Source organism: Bombina bombina, chromosome 1, assembly GCF_027579735.1.
Source record: "Bombina bombina isolate aBomBom1 chromosome 1, aBomBom1.pri, whole genome shotgun sequence".
Lineage (NCBI taxonomy): Eukaryota > Metazoa > Chordata > Amphibia > Anura > Bombinatoridae > Bombina > Bombina bombina.
The window spans coordinates 635,307,910-635,322,223 of NC_069499.1; the positions used below are offsets into that span (position 1 = coordinate 635,307,910).

Here is a 14,314-nt window from a genome sequence, read left to right on the forward strand (position 1 = left end):
TCTAATTTACTCCTATTAATTTTTTTATTTTTCTTGCTGTCTTTATTTGAAAAAGCAGGAATGTAAGCATAGGAGCCGGCCCATTTTTGGTTCAGCACTTGGGTAGTGCTTTCTGATTGGTGTCTAAATGTAGCCACCAATATGTAAAAGGAATATAAACCTATATTTGTGTGTATCTTTATACATATATACCACCCATACTACTTGTTTAAATCAGGGGAAGATTCCAGTCTAGATCTATTAAAAATTATGTTGTCATAATAACAGTACATTACTTTTATCTATAATGCATACATAATTTAAATTATAAAGATCCTTAAAGTCATTATTCAAATAGATCTCTTTACAGTGATTACTCCACTCCCTGTAGCACAGATCCAATTATAAAAAAACTTTCACACTTAAAATGGGCTCAAACTATCAACTTATCGATCATTAAAAAAAACGTACACACACACATATATATATATCTATATATATCTATATGTATATATATATATATATATATATCTATATGTATATATATATATATATCTATATATCTATCTCAACAATTAAAATTATGGGGAGGCAAAATGTGAGTTTAAAATCCTCCACTAAATACAAAATATAGAGAAAATAACTCATTGTGTAAACCACTTACAAATCTAAACAAGTCAAAAGACTTGCTTTAAAACCAGAAACTCTCTGACTACACTGTTTCCAAGAGATAAATTAAAAAAGTGGATTGGTGCGCGCTAAGGATGGTATTGCTAAACACTTACTCTAAAGATACAATCTCTGCTTGTATCAGACACAAGGAAATGACCAATAATGAAGCCTAAGCCTCAAGATAGAGAAAGTGCGCTATCAAGCTAAAAGTATACACACCACATTAAAAGATATTTAAATTTATTAAATGAAATAGACAAATTACATAAAAACATATATAGAAATTAGCGGTAGGGACGTCTCCCTTGGATAAAAAATCAGTAGTCCGTGCAAATATTTGCAAATAGCAGCTAACAATTAATAGGATGTAAATAAATGTTAAAAAACAATCATAATCTTAAATGTATGGCATAACACTGATAATAATCATAAAAGCAAGGATTATTAATAAAAACAAGCACCAAGTCCAGAAATATAATCTCAGTGCAGATGGCCGTGTGCAAATGAGCATCAATATTGTAGCATTACGGCTAGAATTCGTAACAAATTGGTGCCACAAACAGATACAATGTACTGTACCGTGAGTCAAGAGGGTACTTGGAGGGTGTTACCGAGGAAAGGAAATCTTGCGGTCAAAGCTTGGACCTCTGCTGTAGTGACTGCCGTTCCTGGAAAAATAGAAGTGTACAGACCTCTGCACATGTGAGTCGGCGTCTGACGTCACAAACTTCCGCTCTTCTCAGGTAATGGATTGTCGTTCCAGCAGCGTGAGAAAAAAAACAGCTGATTGCTGTGTGCTGATGAAAACTTGCTGCAAGAGCAGATTTAACTGCTGTAGATGTATCCGTTGTTCCAATAGACTGGTAGGGCACAAGTTATCCCTTACCTTGGGATATACAAAGATACTGGTAACCCGGGTTAAAGTTGCAGTACAAGCTGTACTGAGATATCTCTCAGTGTTTCAAAGATACAATGTCACAGTGTCACATATGCAAGCGACGCGTTTCGCCCTCCCTTGGGCTTTATCAAGAAGACACTGTGACATTGTATCTTTGAAACACTAAGAGATATCTCAGTACAGCTTGTACTGCAACTTTAACCCGGGTTACCAGTATCTTTGTATATCCCAAGGTAAGGGATAACTTGTGCCCTACCAGTCTATTGGAACAACGGATACATCTACAGCAGTTAAATCTGCTCTTGCAGCAAGTTTTCATCAGCACACAGCAATCAGCTGTTTTTTTTCTCACGCTGCTGGAACGACAATCCATTACCTGAGAAGAGCGGAAGTTTGTGACGTCAGACGCCGACTCACATGTGCAGAGGTCTGTACACTTCTATTTTTCCAGGAACGGCAGTCACTACAGCAGAGGTCCAAGCTTTGACCGCAAGATTTCCTTTCCTCGGTAACACCCTACAAGTACCCTCTTGACTCACGGTACAGTACATTGTATCTGTTTGTGGCACCAATTTGTTACGAATTCTAGCCGTAATGCTACAATATTGATGCTCATTTGCACACGGCCATCTGCACTGAGATTATATTTCTGGACTTGGTGCTTGTTTTTATTAATAATCCTTGCTTTTATGATTATTATCAGTGTTATGCCATACATTTAAGATTATGATTGTTTTTTAACATTTATTTACATCCTATTAATTGTTAGCTGCTATTTGCAAATATTTGCACGGACTACTGATTTTTTATCCAAGGGAGACGTCCCTACCGCTAATTTCTATATATGTTTTTATGTAATTTGTCTATTTCATTTAATAAATTTAAATATCTTTTAATGTGGTGTGTATACTTTTAGCTTGATAGCGCACTTTCTCTATCTTGAGGCTTAGGCTTCATTATTGGTCATTACACTGTTTCCAATGCAGCAAAGGAATCTGGGTAAGATATGCAAATGAGGTTCACAATGACTCACCTTTTTACTTTTAGCCTGCTTTTGGCATAACGTTTTCTATGCTATTGCATAAAGGGAAGTCTGTCTTTAAAAAGCAGGCTAAAAGTAAAAAGGTGAGTCATTGTGAACCTCATTTGCATATCTTACCCAGATTCCTTTGCTGCATTGGAAACAGTGTAGTCAGAGAGTTTCTGGGTTTAAAGCAAGTCTTCTGACTTGTTTAGATTTGTAAGTGGTTTACACAATGAGTTATTTTCTCTATATTTTGTATTTAGTGGAGGATTTTAAACTCACTTTTCGCCTCCCCATAATTTTAATTGTTGTTGAATTTCCCCCAGAAATGAACTTTACCAAGCAGTGATTTAACCTACTTCCAGCTGATGAGTGGCAAAATCACGAAACAGCTGCCCTGGGATTGGTCTAAATCACTGTACTAACCCTAGCTAAGCATAAAAGCAGTGTAATGCAGCAGTGCTATAGCATAAAGGGAAGTCTGTCTTTAAAAAGCAGGCTAAAAGTAAAAAGGTGAGTCATTGTGAACCTCATTTGCATATCTTACCCAGATTCCTTTGCTGCATTGGAAACAGTGTAGTCAGAGAGTTTCTGGTTTAAAAGCAAGTCTTCTTTTGACTTGTTTAGATTTGTAAGTGGTTTACACAATGAGTTATTTTCTCTATATTATATATATATATATATATATATATATATATATATATATATATATATATATATATATATACCCTCTTCATTTCACCACCAAAAAACATCATCATTCGTCAATCAAAAATGCCACTAGGTCAATATCTCTATTCATACCCCTAGGTTCAAGTGTCCCCAGGCTATGAATCCAAAAGGTCTCCCTATATAGAGCTTACTGCAAGAACAGGATAAGTGATAGATTATGTAACAACTTTTACAGTTGTTTTCTCTAATTGGAAATCGAGTTTAATCCTTTTTTTAATGATATAAAATTTAGATTTTTCCATCAGACTGCCAGATAATAATGCATGATTCCTCACTTTAGAGAACTCGTTTTACTACTCCAGCTGACATTTGTCATTGCACGTTTTGATGTGAGGCTTGTGTACAACTGCTGGGGCATGGAAACCAATTTCATGATACTCCCAATGCACATTTCTTCTTTTGATGTCACTTAGAGAGACCGTTTACAACTCTGTAGTGAGTGATGCAACAGATGATTTTTACACTCTACGAGTTTCACCACTAGACAGTCCTACTCTGTGAGTTTGTGTGGTCTACCTCTTTGTGGCTAAGCTGTTGTTGCTCCTAGACACTTCCATTTCACAATAATAGCATTTGCAGTTGACTAGGACAGATCTAGAAGGGCGGAAATTTCACAAACTGACTCATAGCAAATGTGGCATCCTATGACAGTGTTTTGGGTTGTTTTGACCCTGATAACTAAAGGATGGCGTTTAAAACCCATGCTTGTGCAAGCTTATGGCCCATTGAAACTTTGTGGACTATACCAGCCATATGGCACTTTTTTGTCATCTATATACTTGGGTGATATGGGATTCTTATTTATTCTTCTTCTTTCCACTTACCACTATGTGATCAGACATCTTTAATTTCCAGCAACGTTTTCTTGAACAAATCAAAAACACTGATTATACAGCCAATTCCTATACAAGTATTTAAATGGACAAATATGTAATGTGGGATTTTTTTTCTAGATGTACAGTGTGCTTTAGAAAATATATACATTCATGCAGTTAAACTAATTCTTGGGATTCATTTGACTGGAAAAATGTATTGACATCAGCCATAAAATAGCTTGGTCGTGCAGGCCAGTGACATATCTACATACAGGCTGTGCTAGCCATATAATTAAAGGGATATGAAACCCCCAAAAATTATTTTGTCTTACAGAGCATAACATTTTAAAAACAAGTTTTAAATTTACTTCTATTATCAAATTTGCTTTTTTCCCATGATATTCTGTATTGAAGAGATACCTAGGTAGGCATCTGGAGCACTACATGGCAGGAAATAGTGCTGCCATCTTGTAGTATTCTTGAAAAACTGTCATATAGTGCTCCAGAAATGGGCCGGCTCCTAAGCATACAGCCCTGCTTTTCAACTCTGTGTGTGACTGATTATAAGGTAATTGGTAGTGCCTTGGATTTTAGATTGTACAGCACTTCTTTTTTTTTTTTGCACCTAAGCAATTAGTTTTTTCCTCTTTCCTCTAGAGCCGCTTGACCTTACCAGATGTGTCCGCTAGCACAGTATTTGATGTACTGCATGACCTAAGTTATAGGAAAAATTGGGATTTGAGCATGATTGAAACCTTTGATATTGCACGACTCTCTGCCAATGTTGATGTGGGATATTACGCTTGTAAGTACCATGGATAGCAGAGCTCTGTATATGAAGAAGAAAGATGTATTTGAGTGAAGAATGTAATGTAGGCTATCTAGAGCGAAATCTGTTGTGTTTTTTTTTTAAAGGGAAATGCCCTAAACCACTTAGGAATCGTGACGTGGTAACGCTTCGTTCATGGCTGATTCTCCCTGATTGTTACATGATTATAAACTACTCAGTCAAACACAAAGTAAGTACATGTCTCAAATATTATAACTGATTACATTGCTATTGACATTTCAAATGTATAATGGTTTATTTTTAGCAAAACATTTAATGTTAATCTGCTGGGGGGGGGGAATACTTTGTCTTTTGATATAACTGTGGATCATAACAATGCACGCTGCCCACTTCTTTATAGCTTACACTTTTTTGATGAGAAAAAGGAACATTCTTTAAACGTGACTTTTTATATGCATTATTGAATTTTTTATTTAACTTAATGCCCTTTGAATAAAATGCAGTTATTTGACTGTAAAAGGCCAGGCAGGCATAGCTTTAATACACTGTACAGTTATTAAAGTGATGGTAAAGTTTCCAATTCCTATAATCAGAATGGAAACAGTATTTTAGATGGACTTTAATTCATCCATCCTAATGAAGATATGGTATAACTTACCTTTTAATATAGCAATGAAATTCTAATACCCAGTGCTCTGCCAGTCCACTTCAAAAGTAATTTCTTTTTTTTTTTTGTGAACTAACTGTTTGAACTGTTCTCCAATCAGTGCTCTAGCCACACAAAAAAATAGTATGAGTGTCGTATGGCCCAAATCTTAAAAAATGTCAAGAACATTGAGATGCATGATGAGTGCAATCTAGTTGTAATTTCCAGAGGTTTCGTTTTAGTGTCCTCTTCATAGTCTGATCTAAAATGTTAGCAGTTTCTGGAATTTGACTTTCCATTTAGCAACATGTCACAAACTAGCCATTTTATATTCCAGTTAGTAGAATTTAAAAAAAAAATCTACATTCTTTTACAACAGAAAATTCTTGATTTTCAAATTCTGAACTAAATTTCTGAGAAGATTCAAGATCTCTTAAGAAAACCATTGAAGTTTGTACCAATTATATTTGTATCTTACTCATTATTGGAAGTCTGCAGGTAATTAGACTGTTTTATCCCCAGTCTCATAGATGGCTTTCTCATCTGGCTTGGACACAGATGGCTCTTTCAGATATTTAGTATGTCCTTTTATTATTATCGGTTATTTGTAGAGCGCCAACAGATTCCGCAGCGCTGTAAACAGAGTGTAGTATAACAAAACAATTAAAGGGATCAGATGGGTAGAGGGCCCTGCCAAGAGTTGCACTGTTGTAATTAGCTCTTAAGAAGGTGATCTACAAACAGCTGGACTTAAGGGGGTTCAGGGGATAGCAGTGGAGGAGTGGAACTGGTATAAGGTAAGGTTATCATAGGTTGTATGCATCCCTGAACAGTAGAGTCTTTAGGGAGCGCTTGAAGCTTTCAAAACTAGGGGAGAGTCTTGTGGGGCGAGGCAGAGAGTTCCACAAGATGGGAGCCAGTCTGTCCTTTAGGATTTTGTTTTCTGGCTATTTAGAAAGTTAAATGAATTACAAGCAAGGTTTTGTTTGCCACTTTCTACGTGAGTCTAAGAATACAAAAAACAGAATTTGTACTTATTGATAAATGTATTTCTCTTGTAAGGTGTATCCAGTCCACGGATCATCCATTACTTGTGGGCTATTCTCATTCCCAACAGTAAGTTGCAAGAGGACACCCACAGCAGAGCTGTTATATAGCTCCTCCCCTAACTGCCATATCCAGTCATTCTCTTGCAACTCTCAACACGCATGGAGGTAGTAAGAGAGAGTGGTAAAAAATAGTTAGTTTATTTTCTTCAATCAAAAGTTTGTTATTTTAAATGGTACCGGAGTTGTACTGTTTTATCTCAGGCAGAAGTAGAAGAAGAATCTGCCTGAGTTTTCTATGATCTTAGCAGGTTGTAACTAAGATCCATTGCTGTTCTCACATATGTCTGAGGAGTGAGGTAACTTCAGTGGGAGAATGGCGTGCAGTTTATTCTGCTAATGAGGTATGTGCAGTTATAATTTTTTCTAGGATTCGAAATGCTAGAAAATGCTGCTGATACCGAATTAATGTAAGTTAAGCCTGAATACAGTGATTTAATAACGACTGGTATCATGCTTACTCTCAGGGGTATTACCGTTATATAAATACAATATAAAACGTTTGCTGGCATGTTTAATCATTTTTATATGTGTGTCTGGTGATAAAAATTATTGGGGCCTAATTTTTTCCACATGGCTGGCTTTATTTTTGCCTAGTAACAGTTTCCTGAGGCTTTCCACTGTTGTAGTATGAGTGGGAGGGGCCTATTTTAGCGCTTTTTTGCGCAGTTAAAATTACAGACTGAGACATCCATTTTTCCTCAGAAGTCCCCTGAATGCTGCAGGACATCTCAAAAGGGCCTAAAGTCATTTATTGGGGAAGGTATGGCCACAGCAGAGCTGTGGCAGTTGATTGTGACTGTTTAAAAACGTCTATGTCGTTGTTTTGATCCGTTTTTTGAACTAAGGGGTTAATCATCCATTTGCAAGTGGGTGCAATGCTCTGTTAGCTTATTATACAAACTGTAAAAATTTCGTTTGTGTAACTGCCTTTTTTCACTGTTTTTTCAAATTCTGACAAAATTTGTTTTTCTTAAAGGCACAGTACCGTTTTTTTATATTTGCTTGTTAACTTGATTTAAAGTGTTTTCCAAGCTTGCTAGTCTCATTGCTAGTCTGTATAAACATGTCTGACATAGAGGAAACTCCTTGTTCATTATGTTTAAAAGCCATGGTGGAACCCCCTCTTAGAATGTGTACCAAATGTACTGATTTCACTTTAAGCAATAAAGATCATATTCTGTCTTTAAAAAATTTATCACCAGAGGATTCTGACGAGGGGGAAGTTATGCCGACTAACTCTCCCCATGTGTTAGATCCTTTGACTCCCGCTCAAGGGACTCACGCTCAAATGGCGCCAAGTACATCTAGGGCACCCATAGCGATTACTTTACAAGACCTGGCGGCAGTCATGGATAATACACTGTCAGCGGTATTAGCCAGACTACCTGAATTTAGAGGTAAGCGAGATAGCTCTGGGGTTAGACGAAATACAGAGCATACTGACGCTTTAAGAACCATGTCTGATACTGCCTCACAATATGCAGAAGCTGAGGAAGGAGAGCTTCAGTCTGTGGGCGATATTTCTGACTTAGGAAAGATACCTGATTCTGATATTTCTACATTTAAATTTAAGCTTGAACACCTCCGCGTATTGCTAAAGGAGGTAGCTGCTCTGAATGACTGTGACACAATTGCAGTGCCAGAGACATTGTGTAGACTGATAAATACTTTGCAGTGCCGGTGTGTACTGATGTTTTTCCAATACCTAAAAGGTTTACAGAAATTATTACTAAGGAATGGGATAGGCCAGGTGTGCCGTTCTCTCCACCTCCTATTTTTAGAAAAATGTTTCCTATAGACGCCACCACACGGGACTTATGGCAGACAGTCCCTAAGGTGGAGGGAGCAGTTTCTACTCTTGCAAAGCGTACTACTATCCCTGTCGAGGACAGTTGTGCTTTTTCAGATCCAATGGATAAAAAATTAGGTTACCTTAAGAAAATGTTTATTCAACAAGGTTTTATCCTACAGCCCCTTGCATGCATTGCTCCTGTCACTGCTGCTGCGGCTTTCTGGTTTGAGTCTCTGGAAGAGGCTTTACAGGTAGCGACTCCATTGGATGACATACTTGGCAAGCTTAGAGCACTTAAGCTAGCCAATTCTTTTGTTTCTGATGCCATTGTTCATTTGACTAAACTAACGGCTAAGAATTCTGGTTTTGCTATACAGGCGCGTAGGGCGCTGTGGCTTAAATCATGGTCAGCTGACGTGACTTCAAAATCTAAGCTGCTTAACATTCCCTTCAAGGGGCAGACCCTATTTGGGCCTGGTTTGAAGGAGATTATTGCTGATATCACTGGAGGAAAAGGTCATGCCCTTCCTCAGGACAGGTCCAAATCAAGGGCCAAACAGTCTAATTTTCGTACCTTTTGAAACTTCAAGGCAAGTACGGCATCAACTTCCTCTAATGCAAAACAAGAGGGAACTTTTGTTCAGTCCAAGACGGTCTGGAGGCCAAACCAGACCTGGAACCAAAGGTAAGCAGGCCAAAAAGCCTGCTGCTGCCTCTAAGACAGCATGAAGGAACGGCCCCCTATCCGGTAACGGATCTAGTAGGGGGCAGACTCTCACTCTTCGCTCAGGCGTGGGCAAGAGATGTTCAGGATCCCTGGGCGTTGGAAATTATATCCCAGGTATATCTTCAAAGCTTCCCCCCCCAAAAGGGAGATTTCACCTTTCACAATTATCTGCAAACTAGATAAAGAGAGAGGCATTCTTACACTGTGTACAAGACCTCCTAGTTATGGGAGTGATCCATCCAGTTCCAAAGGAGGAACAGGGACAGGGTTTTTACTCAAATCTGTTTGTGGATCCCAAAAAAGAGGGAACCTTCAGACCAATTTTGGATCTAAAGATCTTAAACAAATTCCTCAGAGTTCCATCATTCAAGATGGAAACTATTCGTACCATCCTACCTATGATCCAGGAGGGTCAATATATGACTACAGTGGATCTAAAGGATGCTTATCTTCACATTCCGATACACAAAGTTCATCATCGGTTTCTCAGGTTTGTCTTTCTGGACAGGCATTACCAGTTCGTAGCTCTTCCTTTTGGATTAGCTACAGCCCCAAGAATCTTCACAAAGGTTCTAGGGTCGCTTCTGGCGGTCCTAAGGCCGCGGGGTATATCAGTGGCCCCTTATTTAGACGACATCCTGATACAGGCGTCAAACTTCCAAATTGCCAAGTCTCATACGGACGTAGTACTGGCATTTCTGAGGTCGCATGGGTGGAAAGTGAACGAGGAAAAGAGTTCTCTATCCCCACTCACGAGAGTTTCCTTCCTAGGGACTCTGATAGATTCTATAGAAATGAAAATTTACCTGACTGAGTCCAGGTTATCAAAGCTTCTAAATTCCTGCCGTGTTCTTCATTCCATTCCGCGCCCTTCAGTGGCTCAGTGCATGGAAGTAATCGGCTTAATGGTAGCGGCAATGGACATAGTGCTGTTTGCACGCTTACATCTCAGATCGCTGCAACTATGCATGCTCAGTCAGTGGAACGGGGATTACACAGATATGTCCCCTCAACTAAATCTGGATCAAGAGACCAGGGATTCTCTTCTCTGGTGGCTATCTCGGGTCCATCTGTCCAAAGGTATGACCTTTCGCAGGCCAGATTGGACAATTGTAACAACAGATGCCAGCCTTCTAGGTTGGGGTGCAGTCTGGAACTCCCTGAAGGCTCAGGGATCGTGGACTCAGGAGGAGACACTTCTTCCAATAAATATTCTGGAGCTGAGAGCGATATTCAATGCTCTTCAGGCTTGGCCTCAGTTAGCAACTCTGAGGGACATCAGATTTCAGTCGGACAACATCACGACTGTGGATTACATCAATCATCAAGGCGGAACAAGAAGTTCCTTAGCGATGTTAGAAGTCTCAAGGATAATTCATTGGGCAGAGATTCACTCTTGCCACCTATCAGCTATCCATATCCCAGGTGTAGAGAACTGGGAGGCGGATTTTCTAAGTCGACAGACTTTTCATCCGGGGGAGTGGGAACTCCATCTGGAGGTGTTTGCACAATTGATTCATCGTTGGGGCAAACCAGAACTGGATCTCATGGCGTCTCGACAGAACGCCAAGCTTCCTTGTTACGGATCCAGGTCCAGGGATCCCAAGGCGACGCTGATAGATGCTCTAGCAACGCCCTGGTCCTTCAACCTGGCTTATGTGTTTCCACCGTTTCCTCTGCTCCCTCGACTGATTGCCAAGATCAAGCAGGAGAGAGCATCGGTGATTTTAATAGCGCCTGCGTGGCCACGCAGGACCTGGTATGCAGATCTAGTGGACATGTCATCCTTTCCACCATGGACTCTGCCTCTGAGACAGGACCTTCTTCTTCAGGGTCCTTTCCACCATCCAAATCTAATTTCTCTGAGACTGACTGCATGGAGATTGAACGCTTGATTTTATCAAAGCGTGGCTTCTCCGAGTCAGTCATTGATACCTTAATACAGGCACGAAAGCCTGTAACCAGGAAAATTACAGCTCATTCTACTAGAGCTGTGGCTTCCACTTGGGCCTTTAAAAATGAGGCTTCTGTTGAACAGATTTGCAAGGCGGCGACTTGGTCTTCGCTTCATACTTTTTCAAAATTCTACAAATTTGATACTTTTGCTTCTTCGGAGGCTAATTTTGGGAGAAAGGTTTTACAGGCAGTGGTACCTTCCGTTTAAGTACCTGCCTTGTCCCTCCCTTCATCCGTGTACTTTAGCTTTGGTATTGGTATCCCACAAATAATGGATGGATACACCTTACAAGAGAAAACACAATTTATGCTTACCTGATAAATTTATTTCTCTTGTGGTGTATCCAGTCCACGGCCCGCCCTGTCATTTTAAGGCAGGTAATTTGTTTCATTTAAACTACAGTCACCACTGCACCCTATGGTTTTTCCTTTCTCTGCGTGTTTTCGGTCGAATGACTGGATATGGCAGTTAGGGGAGGAGCTATATAACAGCTCTGCTGTGGGTGTCCTCTTGCAACTTCCTGTTGGGAATGAGAATATCCCACAAGTAATGGATGATCCGTGGACTGGATACACCACAAGAGAAATAAATTTATCAGGTAAGCATAAATTGTGTTTTCTTTCGGCTGAAGAGAGTCTATAGCTTCATAACATGTGGGAAATATTCCAGCCTATCAAGAGGAGGTCATGAACCCTCACAAAGCTTTAGCCCCTCCCGCCTCCTCTCCAGTTTATGTATAGTCGAGCAGAGGAGAGAGAAAAAAAGGTAGGAAAGACAGAAAGCAGGGTTACAAGGTGCAAATAAGAAATGTCATACGTATACAAAAATAGGGCAGGGACAATGAACTCTCAAAAGCCGAAAGAAATACATTTATCAGTAAGTATAAATTTTGTTTACCTTCTTAGGTGATGAGAGTCCATAGCTTCATAACATGTGGGATACAATACCCAAGCTGAGACTCCATGTTAAGAACAGGTGGGACAAAAAGTAGGCAGTTCCTATTTGCCAGGCACTGCGGCTTGAAGGACTTTCCTGCCAAAAGATGCATTAGAAGAAGCATAAATGTCAAATGATAAAATTTTGAAAAAGTATGAAGGGAAGACCAAGTTGCCGCCTTGCAAATCTGTTCCAAGGGGGCATCATCCTTGATAGCATAGGAAGAAGATACTTATCTTGTAGAGTGAGCAGTTACTCTCTTTGGGGGCAAAGCCAAGTAAACCTTACAAATAATCTGCTTGAGCCAGGATGTCAGGGCCATCTCTGCAGCTTTCTGACCCTCCAGAGTAGTGGACAAATAAACTGGACGTTTGTCTGTCTAAAGTCTGTAGTAGCCTGAATATAGAACTTTAAAGCTCTAACAACATCTAGGTTGTGAAGTAATCTTTCCTTTTAGATTAGAAGGCTTTGAACACATAGAAGCAACTATTTCCTGATTAATATTTTCAGAAGATACCATCTTCGGAAGAAATCATATTTGGTCCAAAGGAAGAAAAGAACCATCCAGGACAACCGTTTAAAGTCTAAAACATGCATAGGTAAAAAGGAGGATCTTGAAGCACAGAGAAAACTAAATTCAAGTTCCAAGTAGGATAAATTGTTCCAACAGGACAAGTTCTCACCAGGGCTTGAAGAAAAGTTTTAACATCTGGCAACTTAGCCAACCTTTTGTGAAACAAAACAGTTAATTTGATATCTGACCCTTTAGAGAACTAGCCAATAGGCCCTTACCTAGTCTAACCTGAAGGGAACTGAGGTATTCTTGGAATTTTAAAGGATATCCAAGAACAAACCTCAAGAACACCACCAAAGAAAGTAATGTTTCCATTATTTGCTTAAAGAGACAGTATACACCAATTTTCATTTAACTGCATGTAATAGACACTACTATAAAGAATAATATGCACAGATACTGATGTTTAAAACTAGGGATGCACCGATACCGATACTAGTATCGGTACCGATACCAAGTATTTGCATGAGTACTTGTACTCGTGCAAATGCACCGATACTTAAACCGATACCTCCACTTCCTACCCATATGCTATCTTGTGGCGTTTTTTCAAACTGCATGTTCCCATTTCATTTTAAACTGGAGTGGAGACTAAACTAACAATTGTTTAGTACTGTTCTGCCAATACAAATTGCTGTTATTTGTATTATTGTAGGAGAGATCACTGTACCTCGTTCAGACAAACCCCTGAAGTACTGGGCAGTTAATAAACAGATTTCCAGCTCTGGCAAAAATGGCCCAAAAATATCTTTCTGCCCCATGCAGTAGTGTGGAAAGTGAAAGACTGTTCAACTTAGAGTCAAACCTCCATACACATGATTGATGTTATATAACAGCCCTACAACCCAATTGCATCACCCCTTTAAATTTAATATTTTATTGTAATATTTTTTATTTATAAACATGTTCAATTAACTTTTTTATTATTTCATAATGTCTTGAATTACAGCCCTTTATAATTATAAAGAAGAAATCTTAAATAATTAGTCTGTATTGTGCTTGGTAAACTGTCACATTACATTAAAAAAAAGTATCGGTAATTGGTATCGGCGAGTATTTGAAAACAAGTATCGGTACTTGTACTCAGTCATAAAAAAATGGTATAGGTGCAACCCTATTTAAAACCATTTAAAAACTTACTTAGAAGCTCCCAGTTTATCTCTGTTGAAAAGGTTAGCCGGAAAACACCCACTGAAAGTGGTTGTATAGCAAAAACAGCAGACACCTCCCCCTGTATATGAAAAGATGCTTTACACAAACAGGAGCAAGGCATACATCAGTATACTTCTAAAACTTTGGGCTTGTTAAGGAGTCAGCACAATGTTATTTAAAAAAAAAACCTGTATAGGCTATATTAATGTATCATCTACAAAACATTTATGCAAAGAAAAATCTAGTGTATAATGTCCCTTTAAGTGGCTTATTGCATTATGCGAAGTATAGATATCTGAATCAGAGAAACCACTGATCTTGAGGTCTAAGCATTTAACTTTCACACCGTCAAATTCAGCAAACGGATCTGGGTGAAACAGTGGTCCTTGAGACAGAAGATATTTCCTTAGGGGTAGGGTCTGCAAGCCCACGCCAAAGCTATGATAATTACTGAAGCTGAATCCTTTTTGATTCTTGCAATGACTCTTGAAAAACCAACAGGATTATTAAA

At 38.9% G+C, this 14,314-nt stretch overlaps 1 protein-coding gene across 2 annotated transcripts in view; it reads left to right on the plus strand.

Annotated features, from left to right (window-relative positions):
* LOC128639132 (START domain-containing protein 10) overlaps positions 1–14,314 on the plus strand; it is a 47,416-nt gene that overhangs the window by 14,075 nt on the left and 19,027 nt on the right. For both annotated transcript variants that reach the window (XM_053691316.1, XM_053691307.1), the window contains exons 2-3: positions 4,778–4,925; positions 5,036–5,139. In XM_053691316.1, the coding sequence (XP_053547291.1) occupies positions 4,778–4,925; positions 5,036–5,139 (252 nt within the window). The remainder of the gene's footprint in view (positions 1–4,777; positions 4,926–5,035; positions 5,140–14,314) is intronic.